The sequence below is a fragment of the Chelmon rostratus genome, chromosome 23 (genome assembly GCF_017976325.1).
Source record: "Chelmon rostratus isolate fCheRos1 chromosome 23, fCheRos1.pri, whole genome shotgun sequence".
Lineage (NCBI taxonomy): Eukaryota > Metazoa > Chordata > Actinopteri > Chaetodontiformes > Chaetodontidae > Chelmon > Chelmon rostratus.
The window spans coordinates 11,499,113-11,522,189 of record NC_055680.1 but is presented as its reverse complement, the minus strand read 5'-3'; the positions used below and the strand labels follow the sequence as shown (position 1 = coordinate 11,522,189).

General features: G+C 41.3%; 1 protein-coding gene across 3 annotated transcripts in view; it reads right to left on the bottom strand.

Annotated features, from left to right (window-relative positions):
* Positions 1-3,720: 3,720 nt before the first annotated feature.
* Positions 3,721-23,077, bottom strand: part of arap2 (ArfGAP with RhoGAP domain, ankyrin repeat and PH domain 2) — a 121,213-nt gene continuing 101,856 nt past the window's right edge. For all 3 annotated transcript variants that reach the window (XM_041965016.1, XM_041965018.1, XM_041965019.1), the window contains 9 exons: positions 19,164-19,238; positions 18,279-18,396; positions 15,442-15,570; positions 14,160-14,296; positions 13,077-13,159; positions 10,424-10,459; positions 9,065-9,128; positions 7,098-7,211; positions 3,721-6,143 (listed from right to left, as the gene is read on the bottom strand). In XM_041965016.1, the coding sequence (XP_041820950.1) occupies positions 5,796-6,143; positions 7,098-7,211; positions 9,065-9,128; positions 10,424-10,459; positions 13,077-13,159; positions 14,160-14,296; positions 15,442-15,570; positions 18,279-18,396; positions 19,164-19,238 (1,104 nt within the window). In that variant the 3' untranslated portion in view covers positions 3,721-5,795. The remainder of the gene's footprint in view (positions 6,144-7,097; positions 7,212-9,064; positions 9,129-10,423; positions 10,460-13,076; positions 13,160-14,159; positions 14,297-15,441; positions 15,571-18,278; positions 18,397-19,163; positions 19,239-23,077) is intronic.

Below are 23,077 nucleotides of genomic sequence, written 5' to 3'. Positions count from 1 at the left end.
CATCGTGATTTTTCAGACACTCGAATAGGTCTGGTGTGGATAGAAAAACAACCAGGCCAATCAGAGCACTGTAGGTGGGATTAAGAGCGGGGACGTGTGACAGCTGTAGCAAAAAGAGCAAAAATAACAAACATGAGGGCTTTCTGCATCTGAATAGACCATCAGTTCAGGCTGATATATCACTAAGCTCAGCATAGAGCTCAGCTACAACAAGCCCCTCCTCCATTTTCTTGGTTACCAGGGCAACAAGTCTGGCCCCATCTAAAATATGATTGGTTGCCTGAAAGGGAGCAACGGTGGTGACACCAGAAGCCGCGGCTCTTAAAACAGGAAGCTACTGCATGTGTGAAAAAAAGTTGCACAAAAGCCTTTAAAGAGGCTGCATGAAATGTGTCGAGCTGCCTCAAGTGATGTCACAGGAGTCAGGGTTAGTTCGAAAACCAAAGAAGCGAGCTTACCAGACCGGCTCGCTCTCCACCTCTGGTTGAAGCCAGCAGCTCAGGGCTACGTTAGCAGCTGCTCGCGTAACACCTAAATCTCCAACCGAACTGTCAGCGTTGAGTTGCATTGTGGGTAAAGCAGGTGCAAAATGTTTTGACACGGGAGACAGATGCTCAGTTCAGCTGAATGTGTGGAAACAGGAATGTGCTCCAGTTAAAGGACAGTGAGATTACCGCCCAAGCAAACCCAGCATTATCGCCGGGGTGACCTCGTCCATCTGGCAACACTCCTACAATTCCAATAATGCAAAAATATGAAAATGATCTACAGCCGTATTCTCCCACAACGTTTAATTGGAATGTTTAACATTCCCTTCTTTATTAGCTCTGCGGCGACTCGCTCCCTCCCTCAACCGGGAGAGGGAAAAAAAAAAAAACTGATTGAGGTTTTAAAGACTCAATCCCAGTTGAATTGCAATTGCAGAGGCTTTTAATTAGATAAAGCTTGGCTGGTTTGAACATATACTTTACAGCCGTGTCAGGCTAAAAGGGTCCATGTGTCGTAAATATCACCCCAGACATTAATAGAATTGAGATTAGAGGGCAGAATGTGTGGATCAGCGTAAAACAGCAGCCAGCAGTGGGACGACTTCGTGCGGTGAGCTATTTATAGCTGTTCAAATGGACGGCTCCATTAATATAAGGCTTACCCTTTCTGGAAATGTAAATCACCGGGGCCATGGCTCGACGTGCATGTTATACAGCTGCAGTATGTCAGAGTTAACAGTGCCGTCTCTCTCTGATTTACAGTGGCCTGGGATAAAGCAGAAAAGATTACTTTGGTTTCGTGTGCTATCCTCACGGACATCTGCTGTGTTTTAAGTCAATATGCTATCATAGCAATCGCTTCTCTCTATCTCTAAAAATGACTAATCAGACAAGGCATATGGCTTAAAAGGATATAGATTTTAATTGCACACTTGTTTCAGAAACTTGGTGCTTCTCAGCGGACTAGAATATAGATGTCTAAAGTGGAATTAGTGCGGTGTTGAGACCTGTCACTCATCCGCCCTCTTTCATTTCTGCCCTTGATGTTTAGATTATTCACAGACGGAGACAAAGACAGCCAACACCGAAGATGGGGGGAGACAGGGGGGAGATCAGATCACAGCCTCAGTGGACACTTCCACAAGGCTAAGGGCTGATCAATAACCTCCACATTTCAAAACTGCATCGGATTAAGTCCAACATGTCTTGTTTTTAAAAGCCACAGGCTCCGGGTTTAATTGAGAGGCATCTCACGTCCAATCGGAGGACTCGTGTCTGTTCTTTTGAAATAACTTGTCATTTTCTCTCTCTTTCTCGAGCACATCGGCTCGCTCCTCTCCTCTCTAATCCCCCTCCCCTCTCTCTGGCTGTCATCACTGTCTGTGCGAACACTGCATGCAGCTCAGGTGCTCCCGCTACTGTACACCTCTGCATGCGTGGACTGTATGACTCAGAGCACGCAGCGAACCAGCTGTGGACAGACGAGTACATCAGTATTATCATCATAAGGTAGCTACAGTAAAGGACCATAATGTAGCTGTGTGTGTAGCTCCATGCAGCCTTTGTATTTCTTAACAGGCATTCATCTCTTTACAATACAGATCAATTAGCTGTCTGCACCGACGCATTCAAAGTCACACTACTGCTGTCGTATAAACTGCCACTGTGGTTCAAGTGCAGATGATATAAATAAATATGTAAATGTAAATACCTCCCTATGTGTGTGTGTGTGTGTGTGTGTATATATATATACATACACACAGCATGTGTGTGTACACATTCCAAATACACAGTAACAGGATTTTTGTTGATTTTGTTTGATCATTAATTGTAATTAAAGTGATTTGAAGTAAATGGGTAAAAACATGCAACATCACTGGTGGTGTGGTTCGTTAAGCATAAAAAGTGAAAGTGCTAATTATTCAAAAATTATATTTGAGTCATATTATCTTTCTGTAGATTATACTATTATAACTTGTCTGAATGCATTAACATGTAAGCACTGGCAGCATTAATGTAATGTTGCAGCTATTGATTATTAGTGCATCATACTGTATTTTAGATGCTGATCACACCCCCGGTGGCCACATTAAGGAGGTACACCTGTACGGCCCAACCTACTGCCATTCATAAAAGTAGGATTCATGCAAGAGTTGTATGAAGTTTATAATGTTGAGGCATTTAAAGTTTACTGCACTGCAAAGCTGCTGTATTGCAATCCTGTGTACCACCCAATGGGTGCAGTGGAAGATCAGATTACAATTATGTAAAATACTCAATTACTCAATTAAAATGTACTTCAAATGTCCAAGGTAAAAGGCTTGTATTTGACTGTTTAGGTTGGTTATTTAGGTGAAACTGGATTTAAGTACTTTACATTTGGTTTGGTATGTTAGTCCAGTGGTTCCCAAGAAAAGCATAAAATTAATAAAACAAGTACAAGTACCTAAGTCCAGAAGTTGAGTAAACGCACTTACTTATTTCCCACCGCCGCAGCCACACAAGCTGCTGCTCGCCCAACAAAGTGATATGTTGACTGTCGGCACATATAATGACTTTGCAGAGCTTTTCACGGAACTCTCTCCCACCATATGGTGACCTTCGTACAGTATAGGCCTCGGAGGGATGGCGAAAATGCTGGGTTACACAGACGCAGAGGACAACAGAGGCAAACGTACATACAGATGACAGCCCGAGGAAAGACGCAGAGGATCTGGAGGTGGCGTCAGTGCAGGTATGTATAGAGACAGACGGTAGCTTTGTGCAGGATTTTAAAGGGATATTATCTTCACTACTCTCAAGTGAGCAATAATATGATTTTAAAATGAAATAGGCTTTTAATGCTGAACAATATACACATAGTATATTATTACACATCAGAACAAAGACATTACACTGTACAGAAAGGCTGCTTGGAATGAAAACGACTCTCAACAGGCCAATTAGGTAGGAATGTATTCATTTCTACCAGTAATATAACTAATACAGGCGAGGGAAGTAATCACATATTTGCACAAGTAGGTAAGGCCCGAATAAGAAATGCTCAGACCACGAATGCACAAATGTGATGTCTCTGATTAGAATATAAGGACATGAAACAAAGGACAAGCAGCTGGTGTATGAGGCATAATGAAAATAAAATGTTAATATGAATTTTTCATGGAGAGAACCTGTGTGACAATTGCCTACGTGTGCATTTTCCGACCGCCATACATTATTCAACAAGCACATGTGACTTGAGACGGGGAGTTTATTCTTACATTTCACTCGAGAAAAAGCAGAATTTGATGAAATCTATGAATAAAATGATGATATAATTATATATAAATAAGGCAAAGATTGAAGATCCTCATGGTGAAATCCACAACTGGGCTCGAGTCGCTCTCTCTCTTAAATCTTGCAGACGTGTTCATAGAACACAACTGAGTGTACAGAAGGAAATTTATCCAATGAGATAGAAAATCCCTGCGCAGATTTACCCGGCGCAAAAAGCCCAAATGACTGTATTATATAAACCTGCAGAGAGCAGATGCAATATTAAAATAGAAATAAAACACAGATAAAGAGCTCTTAGCGAATGAACAGAGAAAAGAATCCAATCATGATGCACAATAAACCTGAAAGCAATAACGGCAATTATCATTAAACAACACTGATGTTTATCACTTTTTGGTTTCACACATTTCTGTCATCATATAAGGCTGCTTTCATTCTCATATTCCGTTAACGGCTCCGTGCATTATCTTATTTTTACCCGGCGCTAATTATCTGATGGGTTTGGCCGTGTCTGTCGTTTCCTCGCTATAAAAAGTCTAAAACTGACAATTTCTCAAAGGTTCTCTGTGTGTTTCCGTTACACACTCGACACCTCTCCCATCTCCACTGTTCCCACCATCTGCACACCTGTGGAGAAACATTAAAGGTCATTTTTAGCCAGAGCGCTTGGCAAAAATAGACATTTTTCATTTGCGCTGCTCAGGAGATGCAACGGTGTTCAGTATTATTCTGCAATTTATCCGTTTGTTGCTTTTTTTTTTGAAAGTGACAAAAATAAATACTTACATTCAAGCATGTGTGCCCACTATTAACAGAGACTATAACATGCATTTAGTTTAACTGTTCAGGACTGTTACTCTGAACTTCAACAGAAAAGCTAGACTTATGTTTGTGTTCAGTTTGGAACGAGCTAATGGATCTCTGAAGGCTTGTTTCTGATGGCGCTGATATTTGATGGTGTTTCTGTGGAGTCTTATATACTTACTTAAATGCATTAATTAAAAAAATTAAAAAAGAAAAATTTCAAGCTCTTCCAGAGCAGCAATTTTTCAGATTTTGAGTTCTGATTTTACCACAAAGTGTGCAAAAGCAAGCTAATGTGCAACGGTGTTAGCTACTTCTGGTTAATGTTTAGCATACATTATTTTGTTTTTGCTCACTGAGGATTAAACTGCTGAGTAATACATCATGTTACAGCATTTATTCATATATTTATACTGTGCATTAAAAAGACATTTGGTGGCAGCCAGTGCAAAGTTTAAAGTGGTGGACCACAGAATGATGAGCTTAAAAAAAGTGTTAGCGAGTTAGCTGTGCAGTCAATGGTTACCGTAAAAAAATAATGGCGGTTAACTGTTTTTAAAAAAGTATATAAAAATATCTACTATAAATATATTGCATGTCATGTCGATGAAAACGTAAGTCTGTTAGCCAGTTAATGGCAAAAACCTGCTTTTCTCTTCTGAATCTGCGTAGGTTTAACTCTGTGAAATGGCGGACCCCGCCACTCATAATTCATAATATACAAAATGCTTAATTTAAAATTGACTTTACCATATAAGGCTTAAAATAATCACAATACTTTCCAGGTGTAGACCTAACAGCCTTTTCAAAGTACCTGGAACCTGAAAAGCACGAAGCAAGCACTTCTGGAAACTTCTGAGGGTTTGACAGGTGAACATATTTTTATAACATTCTCCAGGTTTAGACGAGCGGCATATAAATCACGTTCTGTAGTGCTTGGGTCAGCGCCATGTCCAGCTGAGGTCTGCATGACCTCCAGTGTCTCCTTGCACCTGTTTTCCACATCCCCTTGTGCGTCGGCATCCCTTTATACGTACAGTACACTTGAGCTCGAAAGCGGCCGTCAGGCTATGATCCCCCTCATGATAGCAACTTATTTTGGGTCCATCTGCATTGTGCGGTCTTTCTCAGTCAGCCTCCACATCTGTCTTCCTCTGCTCAGCCCTGCAGTGTTTGTCCTACCGTTCAAACTGTTTAAGGTACCTCTCTGCCTCCTGACTTCTCTTCTTACCCATCATTGCTCTTGGCAATGCGACCAGTCTTGCTCAGCACTGAGTTAAGTTCATTCATCAGGTTAGACGGCATTATAGCCTCCCCACCCAGAGCAGGTCTCCTGCTGATGGTCTTACAGCCACTCTGAGGGGGAATGGGTAAAGCCATGGGCTGCAAGTGTCTGGATGGCGACGGGGAAGGGAGGCGCTGTGGCTGGCAAACATCCACAGAGGGTCTCCTGTATGGGACTTCTGGGGCCCTGAGCACGTCGGTGTGCTTCGGGGCGTTCGTCTTGTGGTGGACAGCGGCGTCCTTGGTGGGCCTTGGGTTGCCGTCATCAAGAGAAACCCTCCTGTCTGTCAGCTGTGGGCAAATATTGCAGATCAACATGAATTGCAAGAGACTGAATTCAAGCAAAGTCATTTTTCATGTCGGGAGAGATCCTTGATCGGAGATCAGAAATTCGATCATTTACGAGCAGAGTTGGGTTGTGACACATGACTGTACGAGCAATTCACTTCAGTTCAGGAATTAAACATAGCAAACATTTTTTCAGACAGTAAAATATGCAACTGCATTTTGAAACTAACTCTGTTTGTAAGTGAACATAACTTGACTTTATAAAGTCACTTAAACCGGAGTTCTACCGTCATGACAACATGAGTCTAGAGCCATGCTAGCAGCGGCGCTTCTTTCAGCTAACATCAGCATGCTAAAATGCTGACGCTCAGCAGGCATTATGTTGGCAAAATGTGTTAGGATGCTAACACCTGCTAATTATGACGTGAGCACAGCCGAGGTTGATGTGAAAGTTATTAGTTTTGGTCATCAGTAAGTATTGGAATATATGTTTGTGCCACATTTCTCTGTGATCCATTAAACAGGTCTGACGTTTACAACAGTTTTACCAACAGCTGACAAATTTCACATCAACATCGTGGTGACAGTGAGTCATCAAACTGCAATAGTTTTAAATGTTAGTCTGTTTGTCAGAGCTGAGGCACATTTCTCCACTTTAACCACTGAATGCAGCAGAAAAAACTGTCAGCCAACAAAAGGGAAAGGATTTGAACGTGGAGAAAAAACTGTACAAAGAATCTGTTCAACTGTGCAATCACAGCTATTCAGAGGTCTTTAAGTGCATTGTGAGAATAATCCTATCATCCTATCATATCAATCCTATAATGACGGCTTAAACCCAGATATTCCCCGGCACTAAATCTAGTTTCTAAAATCGCTGTTCACTATGAAATATTTTAACACTTTAAAGCCAAACAGAAACATCATAATTGTATAATTTTGTCGTTGATTTCTCACCTGTTTGCTGCCGCTGTGGATCTTACGGACTTCAGTCACAGCTCCCCCTCTGGAGGATTTGTGATCTGCAGCTTCTTTTGAGTTGACGCTCTTTGAACAGAGGTCAGAACCGTACTGCAGACACACAGCCAACAGCAGAGATTAGTCACATGATTGAACAAAAAAGACAACAACACACATATATATATATATATGTATATATATTGGATGGGTTCTGTTTGTACATGGCTTCAACATATCATTGTGAATTACACATAAATAGACATGCTTTAGATAGATCAGGGGGAACATAAAGCATCCAGGACTATTTCTTCTTTTTTATGAAGTTTTCCTTCATCACAACTAAAAACTAGAGTACAGAAGAAAAGGCAGACTTGGTGTCAGTGTACAGGCTGTATAGGTATAAAGTGCTATTTTTGGCTGGACTAACACAAGCATCTTTGAATATGAGGGGAAGTCAGCAGGTGACGCTCCTCTGTCCGACTGTGTTCTGATCCCTGGCTAAACTTTCTCTTTAACAATGTCACCTTTTATATCAGCGTGACCCCCAGACCTATAGAACTGTCTCTCTTTAACAAATCCTCATTTCATCACTGCTAGGACCTGTCCTTGGACCTTTACACACACCCCCAACCCTCTGACACTCACCACCGCCATCCATTCCACCTTGCTTCAAAATTAGGTCCTCCATCTGTAGTTGCTATGGAAACTGTCGGAGCACAATGCTCGCTAACAGGTAAGAGAAAGGAAATCAAGAACACTGAAGTGCTCTCTGTCTACTTTCTCATCTGCACTTTCTCTCTGCCCTTCCCACAAGTCCTGTGTCCTTCCCACAAGCCCCTGTGTTGGAAGTCGACAATCCTGATATTTAGCGGATTTGGGAGGAGAATCCTAATATTTTTAGCCGGCTCCAGTCTGCTATAGATTTAGCTGTTGCAGACCTAAGAGCTTCTGCAAAGAGCAGGGAAAAGTCACTGAGCCCGCTGAAATAAACACCTTGAAACAACAGACAAAAATTGGCTTCCCCTTTAGATCAATCTCTCCCTGACGGTGTTGCCCTTTTTCCTTGCAAACCCAAACTAAGACACTAAAAGGCTTTTACAGTAAGCACCTGTGGTAAACAACACCGTGCTGCAGACGGGTTCCCATAAAGGAAGCCGAGCCGAGGGCTAATACTGATTAAATGTGCCGAGCATACAATAACAGAGCTGTGAAATCTCAAGCTGTGGGTTAGATATTTCAATTCAGGATGAGTCTGATGCACAAGTTATTTTCATTTACTTGGAAATGAGCAGAAAATAGACACACGTGTTTAGTCTAATGAGGCTATTTCGCTCGGCAGTTAGGAATGAATGTGAGAGTGAAAAATAATGCAAAAATATGACACATCCGGAGCTGCTCTCCCTGTGTTTGCTTTGCCTTGCATTATTTATGTCATATGTGCTGTGTCAGCGACTGACAGCGACAACACTTAGCTGTATCTCGGGGCTAAGCACCACAATGTGATTGTTATGGTCGCCTTGACCTTATTCTCACAGCTTTTCCACATAAAATGATTTATGTTATTGCTGAGTGACCTCGAAAACTTTACAGTTCTTTCCCTGTTTATGTATTTCATCTGCCTAACAGCACAATGGAAATGGATGATTGGGGGAAATGTGATTTATCATATCTCCTCGTTCTGAGATATGGATTGTAAAAGATGATTTATTCCAGGCCTGTAACCGAGTGTATTTTTCATCCAAATAAGGAAGGGAAAAGGAGAATGTGTCCGCGATGTGGATGTCGCATTCACTGATATTTTTGGGTTGCAGCACAACAGCTAAGAGTTGGAGAAAGGATGCACACACTTCCTCCTGCACTCCTGAAGTCACTCAATGTTCTGCTTGTTAAATTGGTTCATCGAGCTTTTGCATGAGTGCATTCCTCACTCTTGTTCCGAATAGCCCAGCTGCACGTCATCTCACCTTCATCCTGATGATGTCCGTCACCCAGCCGACCTGCGCCTCCCTCTTCTCGCAGCAGAAGTGCCTGAGGAGGGAAAGCTTGGTCACATCAGTTGCTGACCTCCACCCCAGCTGTTTTCACACCAATCTGAACCAGGTGACTGGATTTGGTGAGTCACAACCCTGGACACGGTGTCGTCTTAGGGAACAGTTCATTGATCGCTCTAAACAGAGTTAATGATCGGTGGGCAGGCTGCAATTACCTATGATAACATTAATCTCGTGGGACAAAGTATCCCTCTGCAGCAGTGACGAGTACTGAAAGTAACAATCTAAGATGATGGTCACCTGTTCATATTTGTACCGTATTCTGTTTGACTTTGAGCATTTCCTGGTGTCTGCTACTGTGGTCGAATTCACTCTTACTAAAGCCCTTTGATGCAACTCTGTGATTTGTAAATTTGGGATATATAAATAAAATGGATTAAAATTGACAATACAATCAGCCCTCAACACATCTGTGACACATGTATAACTAAAAAAAATTAATTCAAGCTAACACCACTAACAGTCTACACCAATGCTCGCAGTTCGCTAGCTCGCTTGCTAACATTTGCAAATTAGCACTAAACACATACCTTAAATAAGGTATTGACCAATGTGGTGGACTGACCAACCAACACAGCCATCTATTATAGCTGTGTTGCTAGCATGCCTATTTGGTAAACAACAACATATGAATAAATGGCTGTATTAAATTAATAAATAGCATGTTCTCTATCTTTTTCTTCAGCAGCTAAGGTTTAGCACGAAACACACAAGTCAATCCCTCAAATAAATGAGATATCTTAGACTGACTAACCAACAAAGCCATGGCTAAAGAATAAAGCCCAGCATCCTCTTGTACCTTAAAATTACTTTGACTTGTGTCATTCCCTCAACAGTTTTGTGAAAAATATCCTCATCCTGCTCATAAATAACAATAAATTCATACTGATATCAGAAATGCGATGAGAGCAGCTAGCTTCCGTCAAGGAATTGCATTTGTCAACTTAGAAGGCAGCTCGTTATGTGTGACAGCAGATAATGGTTTAGAAGGAGGCTACGAATAGAAATTAAATTTAAAAAAAAGAGAAAATCAGTGAGTATTATTTCACTTCCTGTGAGTGAACCAGACAGCAGCCTCTCACCATCACTAATACATTTTAACTGCACTGATGGCCCCATTGCTAATCCACTTGGATCATTACAGAACGCTTTAACTTCAACTTTTTAACTCTGTGCCACTTGATTCTTTCCATTTTGGAGATATTTTAAGTGGAAAGGGGAAAAGTCACACTCATCAATGATTGAACTGGAGAATGTCTGCACGGCACTCACCATTGTTGTTTATCAGTGTAGACTGTGAAGCCCCAGCTGCAAAGACAAGGACACAGGTCAGATTTAGAGATTTTCGTTCCGCAAACTGAAACTTGCAAGGTCCTACAAATCAACTTCACAGAGGTTATAAACATGTTTTTGTGAAAGAACATGTGGAATTTCGAAGCATCCAACTCCAGAAACGATCAACAATTTAATATATATATATATATGTATATATATATCTTGTTGAGAAAGTATTGTTAAGATAACAGCAGGCCAAAACCTTTTCATTCAAATTCAAGGAGAACAAACAAGTTCAGCATAAATGCTTGGCGCTAAACAGTGGAATTAATTAGATTAATCAGTGCAGTTCCAGTCCACATGTTTATGCATAGGCAGACCTCAGTATGCTCTGGGCCAACATGTATAATACACAGAGCATATGTGGCTCACCTAAATGCCTTAGAGCACATTTTGCTGGCAGATGCACCAGATATTAAATCTCTAAAACGCAGCCTGGCTAGTAGAAGAATTCCTGTTTTGCAACATAAACAGTCTGTACGAGTACAAACATTAAATGATCACATATGAACATGGTTAATTGTATGATGCTGCAAGCTAAATAAAGAGACCCTCTTCCCACACAGCAAGCTTTCTGGATGCTTAATGGTGTATATATACACATGTATATATGTATGTTTCAGTGTGAATTAACTTGCACAGAGGCAGCAGAAGGTGAAAAGACCACCTTCCTGGAGAATACACCTTCCCTGAAACTCTTCACAGCTGTGGCTGCACAGGAGCATAGAAGAGGGGGAAGAACAAAGGGAAAGAGGGGGCAGGGATGGAGAGCCCGGAGCCCGGAGCACCACTCCTGTGAGTTAAGGCGGCCGATCCAACCCCGCAGTAGGCCGCTCACAGATAGACCTCAGCCTAATGAGGTACTGGAGCGCTGCCTCTCCTAACCCTCTCACGATGACTCTCTCCTTTCTCCTCAGCACTTGGTCTTCATTTCTTTATTCACCGTATCACTTCTCCAGCAACCCACTCAACAGTATATCTATGATACCGCGCTGTATCATTCTTTCCTTCTGTCCCTCTTTCGCCGTCTCTCTTCATCTCCCGCTCCCTCTCTCTTATCCAGTTTTTCTCCCCTGAAGGACGGCGTAATGCAGACAATCGCTCGCCGGACTCATTTTTCACGCTTCCCTGGACTCGAAATTCCGACATGGGGAAAATTATGAGGAATTATAATCGGGTAATGTGAAATAAAGTGTTTGGCTTCTCAAAAAAAATCTCCTCTTTGTTTGACCAACAAGAACCGCTGAGGGCTTGGCATGTGTCATAAATTATAATAACAGCAGATCATTAAAATAAAACAGTGGCAGCAATGTTCTCTATCGGCGGAGGCAGAGTTTGATAATTTGTATTTGTTAAAATGCAATTACATTTAATCAATTCCGTTGCAGTGAAAAATACGATGGGGTCAGGAGTGGCTTGGGTATCTTCTGGTTCTGCACAACTTTGAGGGGAGAGAAAGGGCGATATATCTTTCGGGGCAAACGCACAAACTGTTGCGCATGTGCACACAATTAAGGAAAAGCACACTTGAAAAGACAATAGCAGAGCCAAATAATCACTAGTTCATCTTAATAACACAGAGGGGTGCATGTGCTACGAATGTGCAGCAGCTGTTCTGGCACTAATGAGTCACGTTTGACCACGTTCATTATGCAGCCACATCAAATTTTTTTGCCCTGGAAAAATTACAGTTTGGCTTAATGCATTATTTATTGCACCAGAAAATATGCAAGGAGGGAATGAAAATTTATACAAATGACCACTAAAACTGGGCCATAATTGTTGATTGACCGCTGTGGCAGAGGCAGTTGTGTCTGTGATTTAACGTCTGGGAGAGGCAGGTGTAAAATTTGCAGCGCTGTCGTTTTATTGGCGGAGGGAGAGAGATATCCGGCAACTTCTTATCATCAACATTTCAATAATATCTGCATGACAGTGAAAACCACTGATGGAAACAAAGAATGTTGCAGGAAATGAATAAATACATATAAATGGCACTTTTACGGCAGCTCGAAATACAAAACCACAAGCTCTAAGACTGAATTTATATTGTTGCAGGTATTTTGCAGCTTATACCACAGGCAGTCCTCTGTATGTTTGAAGCAGCCAATCACACACTTATTTCACATTGCTTGTGTCCATTTGCAGCGGTAATCTTGTCAAACGACAAACACAAACATATTTTTTTGACAACTTCTTTATATATTCCAATACATTTGAGCGCCAAAGCTCAAATAGTGACCTTGGAAACAGCAGTTATTGGCCACAGACACAAAGCCACATATTATGGTCTTACTCAGTGGATGGAGCAACATGACAAAAGCTAATAGGGATTTAGAGCTATGATTGCTTCCATCAAAATGTTGCTGCTACTGCTAGTATTTACCACCCTTTTCCTTCTTATGGTAAGTTTCCAACTACATTATATGCCCTGGTTTCTTTTTTACACTGACATGTGACTAAAATGGTCACCTGGGCAGTCTTAGTAAATCTGAGGGTCCCTCTCATTCACATACATTCAGATTTAGGCTGGATTTAGGAAAACACAATAGAGATTCATTGTGCATGTGAGCACAGTTTCACAGCTTACCTGGTTGGAGGTTTGAGCTTTTTCTTCAGGCCCAGGTAACATTTAAGAGAGGAGAGTTGGATGACTTTCTCTGCTTTAGTGCCCTGCAAAAGAAAACCAAACCATATGAATCATTTTGAACGAATAAATGAATGAAGGAAACGAGAAAGGACACACATTAAACTCACGCTAACGACAGAAACCACTTCAAAATAAACTGTGCCGCATCGCGACTCGACAATCAACCTGAATCGTGACCGGCAAACCTCTTCTTCCAAGCAACAAAGAACAAAGTGGGTGAGAACAAAGCGAACAAAATCAAAGTTACAGCTTGCTCCTGACACCTACACATCACAACCCACCACTCATTCCCAGTTTCATCCAACACAATTCGTGCTAAATTCAGACCTGGCAATAATTGTAGAGGCCAAAGAATATCAATTAAATTGCAGCAATACTTTTAATTTCCTTTGCATTCGTGTAGTAATTAGTCACATTCTTGTGCAACCTGATATTTAGAAAAGCTTTTAGTGAATGCACCCCCCCCCCACACACACACACACACACATACAGACACCACCTCTCAGCATTTTCCCTCCCCCTACACTCCTACCCCTACTGCCAGAGCTACTGCACCTCCATCAATTATTAACACTTCTTCACACTCCTTTACGAATCCCATGTTTCAAACTGCAGAAATGTGCTGAGAAGAAAAGCCCTCCAGGGAACTCGGTCCTGCTGGTCCTCTCTGAAGCACACGCTGTATTCTTTCTTTTTCCAAAGACAGTTGGAAGTCCACTGCCATCGCTATGTTTTATTTTCCTCCATAATTCCAAGATTTGGATCCCAGAGACGAACATGTCGACAGGGAGATGAAGCAGAGAGCGCTTGGGTGGAGTTCAGTCTGTTTGGCTGCAGTTACACAAGCGCCATTCTAACACATTTTGGCTTTCTTGAGCAGTTCTATAACCTTTTAAATTCCCTTGTGATCCAAGGCACTCTCTGTTCGCCTGACACTTTGTGTTTGCATGCAAAAACCCATGGTGGCGAGTGTTTACAGTAGATGTGGCAGTAGATTAAGCTGAAAATAAAAAGCGTACTTACTTTGGTATCTCTGTAGAGCAGCAGCTTCTCTGCACGTAGTACAACATATTTGTCCTGGAATTTGTGCCCTGACAGCAGTTTGGAGGATCCATCGCTGAACTTCAGATAGTCGCCTCTTGTGAACTGCTTTTGGTCTGCTGTAAAACACAACAAAATCTATTAAGGGATTTTTTTTTCATTTTATAGGAATTAGCCTGTTTAATTGTCATTTAGCTCTACAGTTAGCTGTTTTTAGCTTAAAATGTGATACTTTGGCTGCCTTTTCCAGTTCAATATCATTGCACATTGATAGCATACTAGCAGGTACTGGGGACTTGTGATGAAGATGATGTAACTACCTTCATCAACACCACTGTTATGTTCTAAATGTGATCATTCAAATTGATTGATGAACTGAATGTCATTCAGTAAAAATTATATTGTTCCAGTACTTTTTAACTTAATGCTTTCCTGTTTGAGATTATTTTCACACTACGAACTAAAGTTGTAGAAGGATGTTTTATGGCATCCATTATCTTTGCTAACTGTGCGACTATTACCTACCTATCTCAACTGTACATCCATGACTGTTAGCTCACTATTCTGACTGTTTAACCATTACTTTGAGCTAACTGTTAGCTATTTCAATTATTAAGTCATTACTTTTCGTTAACCATTTCAACTGTTTTTGTATTTCAAACTGTCCTAACTGTTTAGCCGTTATTTTAGCTAGCTTACTGTTACCTATATTTCAACTGTTTAGCTACTACTTTTGGCTAGCGGCTACCTATGTTGACTTAGTCAGCCATTACTGTTCATCTATTACTTTTAACTTATTATTTCAACTGTTAGTCATCACTTTCTAGCTAAGTCAACTTTTTATCCATGACTTTTAGCTAACTACTGTAAACTGTTAGCCATGACTTCCCAGACTATTTCAACTATTTATCCATTTCTTCTGGGATACTGATAGAAATTCTCAGCTCTCTTCCTAAGTAGTTTTCATGTAATTTCAATCACACTACATGGTATTCATACGACTAAATATGAGAATATATTTTTCATTATCATTTTTTTGAGGGGCAACATGTACCCCATGGGGTACATGTTGGTTTGAAATTATAATGAAAAATTTATTTTCGGATGTAATTTTCAGATCAACAGGTAAAAATGTCATGAAAAACCCACAGTAGTACCACAATGAACAATAACATCGAACCTGTACAGCAAACAGTAAACACATACTGTTTAAAACATTTCATTTTCAATGATTTTGTACCATCATCTTCATACTGGAGCCCACCTTTCCCATCAGTCACTCTTTTGGCCTCTGAAAACTTCTTTATAACAAGAAAAGCAGAGCTGGGACAGTCCAAGTTACTCCACTCCAGCACCTGCTCAAGAATTTTCTCACTGTGGTGCAACGGCCGCTCTGTTGAAAAGAAAAGACAGAAGATCAGAGGGAGAGGCATGACTGGCAGGTGCTGTAAATCTGCAACGGTCAAACAAAAATGGTCAGAAAAGTCAACCGCCAACAACAAAGATTGTCACAAAAATGTATGAAACAAAATCTAAACCCACATAAAATCCATGGCTAATTCTAGTTAACCAAATAACAAAATTATGTTGTTGTTCTCCCCATTTTCATCACTGAGAAGTTTAAATTATCTCCTGCATATCAGGACCTGATTATAAAAACACACTCATGTGCAAAATAGGCCTATTATCGCCTCCTAATTGGTGAACAGGGTACATGCTATCAGCCAAAAAAAGGAGATAATTTGTGTACCACCACCCCTGCTCTGATGCCTCCATCTCTACACTCCCCTGTTTTTCATAACCAAAGGAGGTAAAAAGAGCCACAATAGCATAACTTATTCATAACACTGGGCTTATCTCGTCCCTGGAATCTCTGCAGACCCAGGCCATGGAATTAGTTCCTCATTTCCCAACAAATATTAGCTCCCCTTTTCTGCCTATTGTCCTCGATAACAGTGTTTATCTGTAGCTATCCTCCAAAATGGCTAATTAACGCACTTTCCCTCCCTTCTTTATGGTTTTATGAGCAAAACCTGTCACGCTAACGCCTTCAGAATAGCTTGACTGTTTACTCTTCCACAGACACATTGTCTTGCCATGGAAAATATGCTGAACCGTCAGCAAATAAACTCAGTATTCCACACACCTTCGTTTTTAGAAGAGGACGGCGTGTCCTCTGTAACTTTGTGAGGAGAAAAACAAACATAAGAGCGTGGTGTAAACTCTTAGTGAACTGATGAGAAGTGCACGGAGACGGCAAGCTAAGCAAGTTTGCGACAAAGCTCAACTTTGACTCCCCCATGCTCGCCGCTTGCCGTGGTGCGATCAAATGCGAGTGTGTGAGGCACGGTGGGCCATCAGCGCATATTAATGCAAGATGAGGTGGGTCAGCTCCCTAGGTCGATCATGCAAGGAAGATGATGGTAATTTATGACATATGACGGTAAAGATGATTAATTAATGCGCATATCATCAAATTGACGATGCTTGGCTAATTTCTCAGTGTGCTTCCATGTTCACGGACACCGGTTCATTAGAGAGATAGCATAATCTTCTAATCATGAGGTCCTTGGATGAGAGAAAGTGTGATCTTTGTATATGCCGTGGGTGAGAATAGCCATTTAAACGGTGATGCGGTGCATCAATCATTAACTGGATATACTGTGGATGATAGGCGAGAGTTTAGAGCAAAGACTTTTACTACTATGAGATGTGGGAGTTGACAGCATGGTAACCTTTATCAGATTTATGAATTAAAGCTCATATTTTACTAGGAAACCTTTTACACTGGTCTATAGAAAACAGCTTCCTCCAGCTATAATCATGAAACAGGTCCAACAGGTAACTGTACCATGTGGTGAAAAGAAAGAAAATCTCCAAAATATTGAGTGTGTTTAAAATTAACAGGATTCTTTCAGACGTGCATGTGCAACAGGAACTAATCTGCTGGAATACAGGCCAGTAATTCTGGTCAGTAATTCAAGCAGCGATTTCACTGATACATGGTAAATTTACACCAGAAAAACAAGGTGATAATGAAAAATTATGAATAAGCTGCTAATAATATCATAAACAGTGATATGAAGAAAAAACTACAGACTATAATGGCAGAGGCAATCATTTTCAGTGAAATCAGTGTATAGAAACATAATCACATTTTTCAGGCCTTTATTTATCTACTTCAATTCAAGAGTGAATGATTTCTTGACCTCTCTGTCTAACGAAAAGAAAAATGTAGCATTTGTCACTGAAGATGCTCTTCTAGTTGATTAAAATTAAATGTCTGTTTAATTTCGTCAAATGGATTCTACAAAGCAGTAAATGGTGAAGTGGCTTTTTGTCTAAGCTCGAACAGTGCGAGGTAAAGAGAGTGCATCGTTGATTAGGCAGCGTCACAGTGCAGGGAAGTTCCCTTCGTTAAAGTGAGAAGGCCCCTGTGCAGGAATGATATGCAACAAAGATCCCAGTCCACATGTGAACCAGGGACTTTACGGTTCAAGATCAGCACCTTCACCCCAGGGCCTCCAGGCTACGTCAAATAAGGACGCAAAATGGTTAAACTGATTGGCATCAGGTGCCACGGTCGCCTAAGGGTCAGGACCCCGGTTCGAATGGCATGCAACCTTTGTTGCATGTCATACCCCTCTCTCTCCCCCAACATTTCCTGTCTACATCTGTACCACCACCATTGAATAAAGGGAAAAATGCCAAAAAGTTGGCACCAGCAATGGAAGCGAACAGGAAATAATTTGCCTGCAGTGGTCTTTCATATCTTTTTTGGCTTGTGATATTTCAAAATGAAGCATTTTATAGTGTTGAACCCTTGCTGCAAACTATAACCTGAAAGCAGCACAACCAAAAAATGACGGTTTGCTGAAGACTGACCCCTCAGATTCATCCTGTGACCCCATCACGTGTGAACATGTCTCTGTATTTGTACAGTGGAGTACTATAAAAATAACTTTAAGAAAAAAAAAATCTTGTGAGGCAGTGGGGTGAGGTTTGAGTGGGACTCTGATTGGTGGAGATGTTTTTTTCAGGATGTTTTGTGATTTGAACAAGCATCCTGAGGTGATTGGAGGGAACTCCGAGCCTACGTACCTAGCTCTCCATTCTCAATGACTTCAAAGGTGGTCCAGAGGTCATCGCGGTTAAAGACGACGCTCCTCATACTTAGCGCAGTTTCTGCAAGCTCTGTGGAGCGCATGCTGGGAGAGACCTACCACACACAGCAAAGAGATAAATGCATACCTGCAAACAACAGCGAATAAAAGAGAACAATCGACCTAAAGTGGGCACATTCTGCACATAACAGCTCAGATCATAAGCTCTCTGGATCGATATCACTGCCTTCAACCATCTCTCCCTATGAGGAGCCATTCAATACTTAACATGTAACACTAACTGCACAGATGTCTGACTCGCAGCCATGCACATGGTGCACTGATTAAACACTTGCTTCTTTGTCAAGTTATTAGGTGCACCTGAACAGAAGTGAACAAAGCAAATGTGCTACTTTACTCAAAAGAGAGGAAGTGGAGTATTAAAGTCAAACAGTGGTGCCAAACGGTCCTCTTTAACCCCATCCCTATTCTGCCGGCAACCTGTGACAGGAGTCCATAACCTACAGCAGCCGGCGTGCCTTGCAAAATGCAATTACTCACACAATTAAATCAGACGTTTCTTTGATTAGTTCGCTTTTGATTTATTTCAGTGGCGGTAATCCCATCAGGTTAAACCACAAATGTCTCAGCCCTATTCTATCAACCTCTCCACCTCTCATTCTCCCCACCCTCAGCCCTCATTCCCTCTCCTGCTTCACCTGCCTTCATCCCACACTCCACCCCACCTCCCGCTTTCTTATTTTACCTTACCACTGGGGACCTAAGGCAACGCATACACACACAGACTCACATCCCTGACATGCCTGCTGAAAGTACAAATGCACACATTAACTAACACACACACACACACACACACTTATACCTTGATTAAACAGCAGTTCTCTGGCTCTCTCTTTTCCAGGTACACCTCGAAGATCAAGTCCCCAGCTGGGGAGAACTGAGGAGCGAGAAAGAAAGTAAGAAGAAAAAGAAAAGTCGAGTGAGACAGAGAGATCAGTTGAATTACAAAAACAATGCGTCTGGATTAATTGGCTTTTCTTCGAAATTCGTACTCCAGTGTGGCATGAATCTAAATGGAGAAAAGTGAGCGAAACGGTTAGAGGATTTGTGGAAACCAAAGGTCGTTTTCTGAGCTGGCGGCAAACTAAATCCTGGTAGCATTAAAACCTGGCTAAATAAAGAGAACATGCGCGAGACAAACTTGTAAAGGTGGAAGCGTGGGGTGCATGTTTCACCTACACTAAAACTGAGATGCTCTCCTCAGGTGTTAACTTTAGGTGTGCTGTCAGTTTTAAAATGTTTTGAAGATATACCAAGAAAAATATTCAGGGGTTATTATGGGAATGGAAAAAAACTTCAAAAGCAAATTGGCAGAATGAACCCAGCAGAGATGCCAAGAGAGACGGATTGGTTCACTGTAACAGTCTTTTCTCTGTCTTTTATTAATAAAAGACATGCTACACTGCAGAATAACATTTTAATCCTGTGTTAAAACCTTCACAAATGGATGCTTTTGTGTGAATCAAATCTCAAATTTCTAGTTTCTACAAACCTTCATTTTACTGTTTGGACATTCATTTCTGCGAGCTACGTAAGATAAGCAATGTATGCTAATGCTAAAGGCTTAATACATCATGAAGACTTGAGTCTTAGTGGCCGTCAAACGTTTCAGTTAAACTTTCAATATATTAGTTCTCTTGCTGAGGGAAAGTCTGCTAGATATGAAGCTAGAGCCAGGAGGAGGTTAGCTTAGCCTAGCATCAAGACTGTAAGAAGGGGGAATCAGCTAGCTAACAGCTAATCTCTCCAAAGAAAATCACGCATTAATATTATTATAATAATCACGCTGTTTGCCTGCTTCCAGTCTTTTTGTTAAGATAAGATAAGCTAAACTTAAGCTAATCATGCCGTTTGCTCCGCTTCCAGTCTTTACATTAAGCTAAACTTGACCTAATCAGACTGTTATTTTTGCTTCCAGGCTTAATGTTACGGTAACATAAACTTAAGTTTATTAGTCTTAATGTTATGGTAAGCTAAATTAAGCTAAAGTTAGGTTAATCATGTCCTAGGTAGAGCTCAGTACATAATGCAAAGACAGGAGTGGTGTCAACCTCTTCGTTCAAGAGCTACTAAGCTAGCTACAGCCAAAACTCGCCTGTACAAGACACTCGGACTTAATTTGAGAACAAAAGTAGTGGTATTGAGAAACGTGAATCAAAATAAATTGTCCTACAGTGCACTTTGAAGTTTTCACAAACAGATCAATCAATAGATGAAAGAGAAAAGATTCCTCTTAACTGAATGTAGCCGATGTAAAATTCAAAGGAAGACTTTTAAGTGGCCTTTCTGCCTGACATTCAGGAGGTCAAATTCCCAGTAATTGCTCTTGTCAGTACGAATCGCGGCACCTTACTCCATGTTTCCGAGCTGTAACCCTCTCTGCATCCAATTAAAAATGATTTTTTAGGGTGGTAAAAACCAGGAAAGTCAAGAAAGAGTGAAAATGTAGCCCTGTAAAGAGACAGGGTCATAGTTGAGGCACCAAATCCGGATTTCTGGCAGAGTGGAGTGGTAATCCATCTCCAGAAAATGAACAACTAAGTGAGCAGGAAAAGGTTTCTTTTCCCTTGGCTATCTGGAAATTACAATTACTTTTCTTTTGTCATTTTAATGTGCAGGTGAGCTGAGGTCTATTATTGGCTTGAACTGGGAGAAATATAGCATGATAAGAGGGAGGAACCCACTTCTGACTCCTGTGGCCCTAAAATAACACAGAAATACAGTCATTCAAACCAGTGGAGCGAAAGCTGTAATTGTGAAAATGTCACACATTCATGTGGGGCCATCATGGCTTGCTAAGTACTCTGTACCTCCTCCCCCTTCATTCCTATGTGATGGGAGGGAGACCAGGCACGCTGTACGAGCAACTGACGAGTGAGAAACAAAGACAGGAAATAAAGATGGTGACAACTTGCTGGAGAGGCGGGCAAAATGCAACACAAATGGTTTCACAGCTGAGGGGGGGATTTTTCAGCAACAAGCAAGAAAAACAGCAATGTTCTATCTAAAATGACGGCGTTTCTAATCTTTACCAAAGTCACACCATCTCTGCACTCGCCCTGGCTCTAAATGCAAGTATTGATTTTAAAGTGCCACTTCTAACTTACAAGCCATGACACTGCCTTACACCTCATTATATTACTGATTTACTTACTCCCCCAGTCGAGCCATACTATCCACTTGCAGGGTGCAGGCCTCCTTGTCATTCTCAGCCTTTAAATGGGAACAGATGAGGTCAGAACCTCCACCTGCGGGGCCCGAGCCCTCTGAGACAGGCTTCCTGTAAATGTCAAAAGCGCATACTGTCTTGGTATTCAAATGCGAACCCAAGAGCCATTTGCTCAGCAACATCCTGGACCTTAACTCCTACCAGCACTCTCCTCTCCTGTCCATCCTGTAGGCTGAATAGTCCCATCTTAAATCTCATCTTAAATAGACCAGCGTCTGAAATGTGTGAGTTTTTAGGATGGCAATGCCAGTCTGTTGGTCCACCACCTGGGGCCAGACTGAAATAACTCTGGATGGATTACAGTGAAATGTAATGAATGATGAATCCGACAGATTTTGATCCCCTTTTCCTCTAGCGCCACCATGAGGTTGACATTTGCCGCTGTCAGTGAAAGTTCTGAAAAACTACTGCACAGACTGAGTTTTCATGTGTGTTCACCAACATCTTCATGCTTGTCTGTTGTCTGAATTTTGCAAAGAAAATGGATTTTTGCTGTATTTCTGATAACCCAAACCTTAAAAGCTACACTTTGGTGTGCTGAATAAAAAGCCACTTGTTTTTAAAGACAGCTAAGACAAACCTGAGCCACACACCACTATAAATAAACTACATACATACATAATCACTGCAAATGCAGCCTTTGTAAGTCTGTGGGTGGGAAATCACATTGTTGACTCACTTTTTTTTAGAGATTAGAGTACTACAATTCAATACAATATGACCATTTTGCATGGAATGGATGAGTAAAATGGACTTATCAAGTTACAACTTTAACTTCCAAACTGGTGGTTAAGTTGACTGGGTTCAGTTGCTCTGCTTGTGTTCACCTGCAGACATCATAGTAAAAAGCCAATAATGGAGCCAGTGAGTGAAATATTATCATAACTAATAGAAGTGATGGTCCATACAGTAAAAATAAGACCAAGCAAGTACGTTTGATGCAAAAGGAGAAGATTAATACAATGTTTGAACAAGTGTTAGCAATGTTTAACTTTGCTAAAATGTTAAATCATCCATAAAATAAGCACACCCATTATCTCAACAGAGACATTTTCACCATGCTGACTTGCAATTACACTAAATGACTGTTTTTAATGAAGAAACTAGTAACTTTTCTGTTTTTCTTCCAGTTACAACCCCAAAACCCTCCAATTCGTGTCCATAACCAAAACGTTGTCCCACTTTTCACCTCAGACAGCTTTATAATAGCACTGGCTTTCCACTGAGTAACCCTCCTGCCCCACAGCAGCACACATGTTCTGAGAGCCTAGGTGCAGAGCAGAGAGGAGCGAGCATAAACAACTTATTTCACATTTCGACAACAGCGGCGGCATGTGATTTAATTTTTTTCCCCAGTTATCTGAACCAAATGTTTTTCTCGGCCGAGGCATCCAGGCGTAAAGTACCTGCCGTAAAGGTTAACAGGAACAAAGCCCTTTTTTCCTCACCCGCCTGCTCCTGCCTCCTCCGCCTTCCCCCCACCCGCC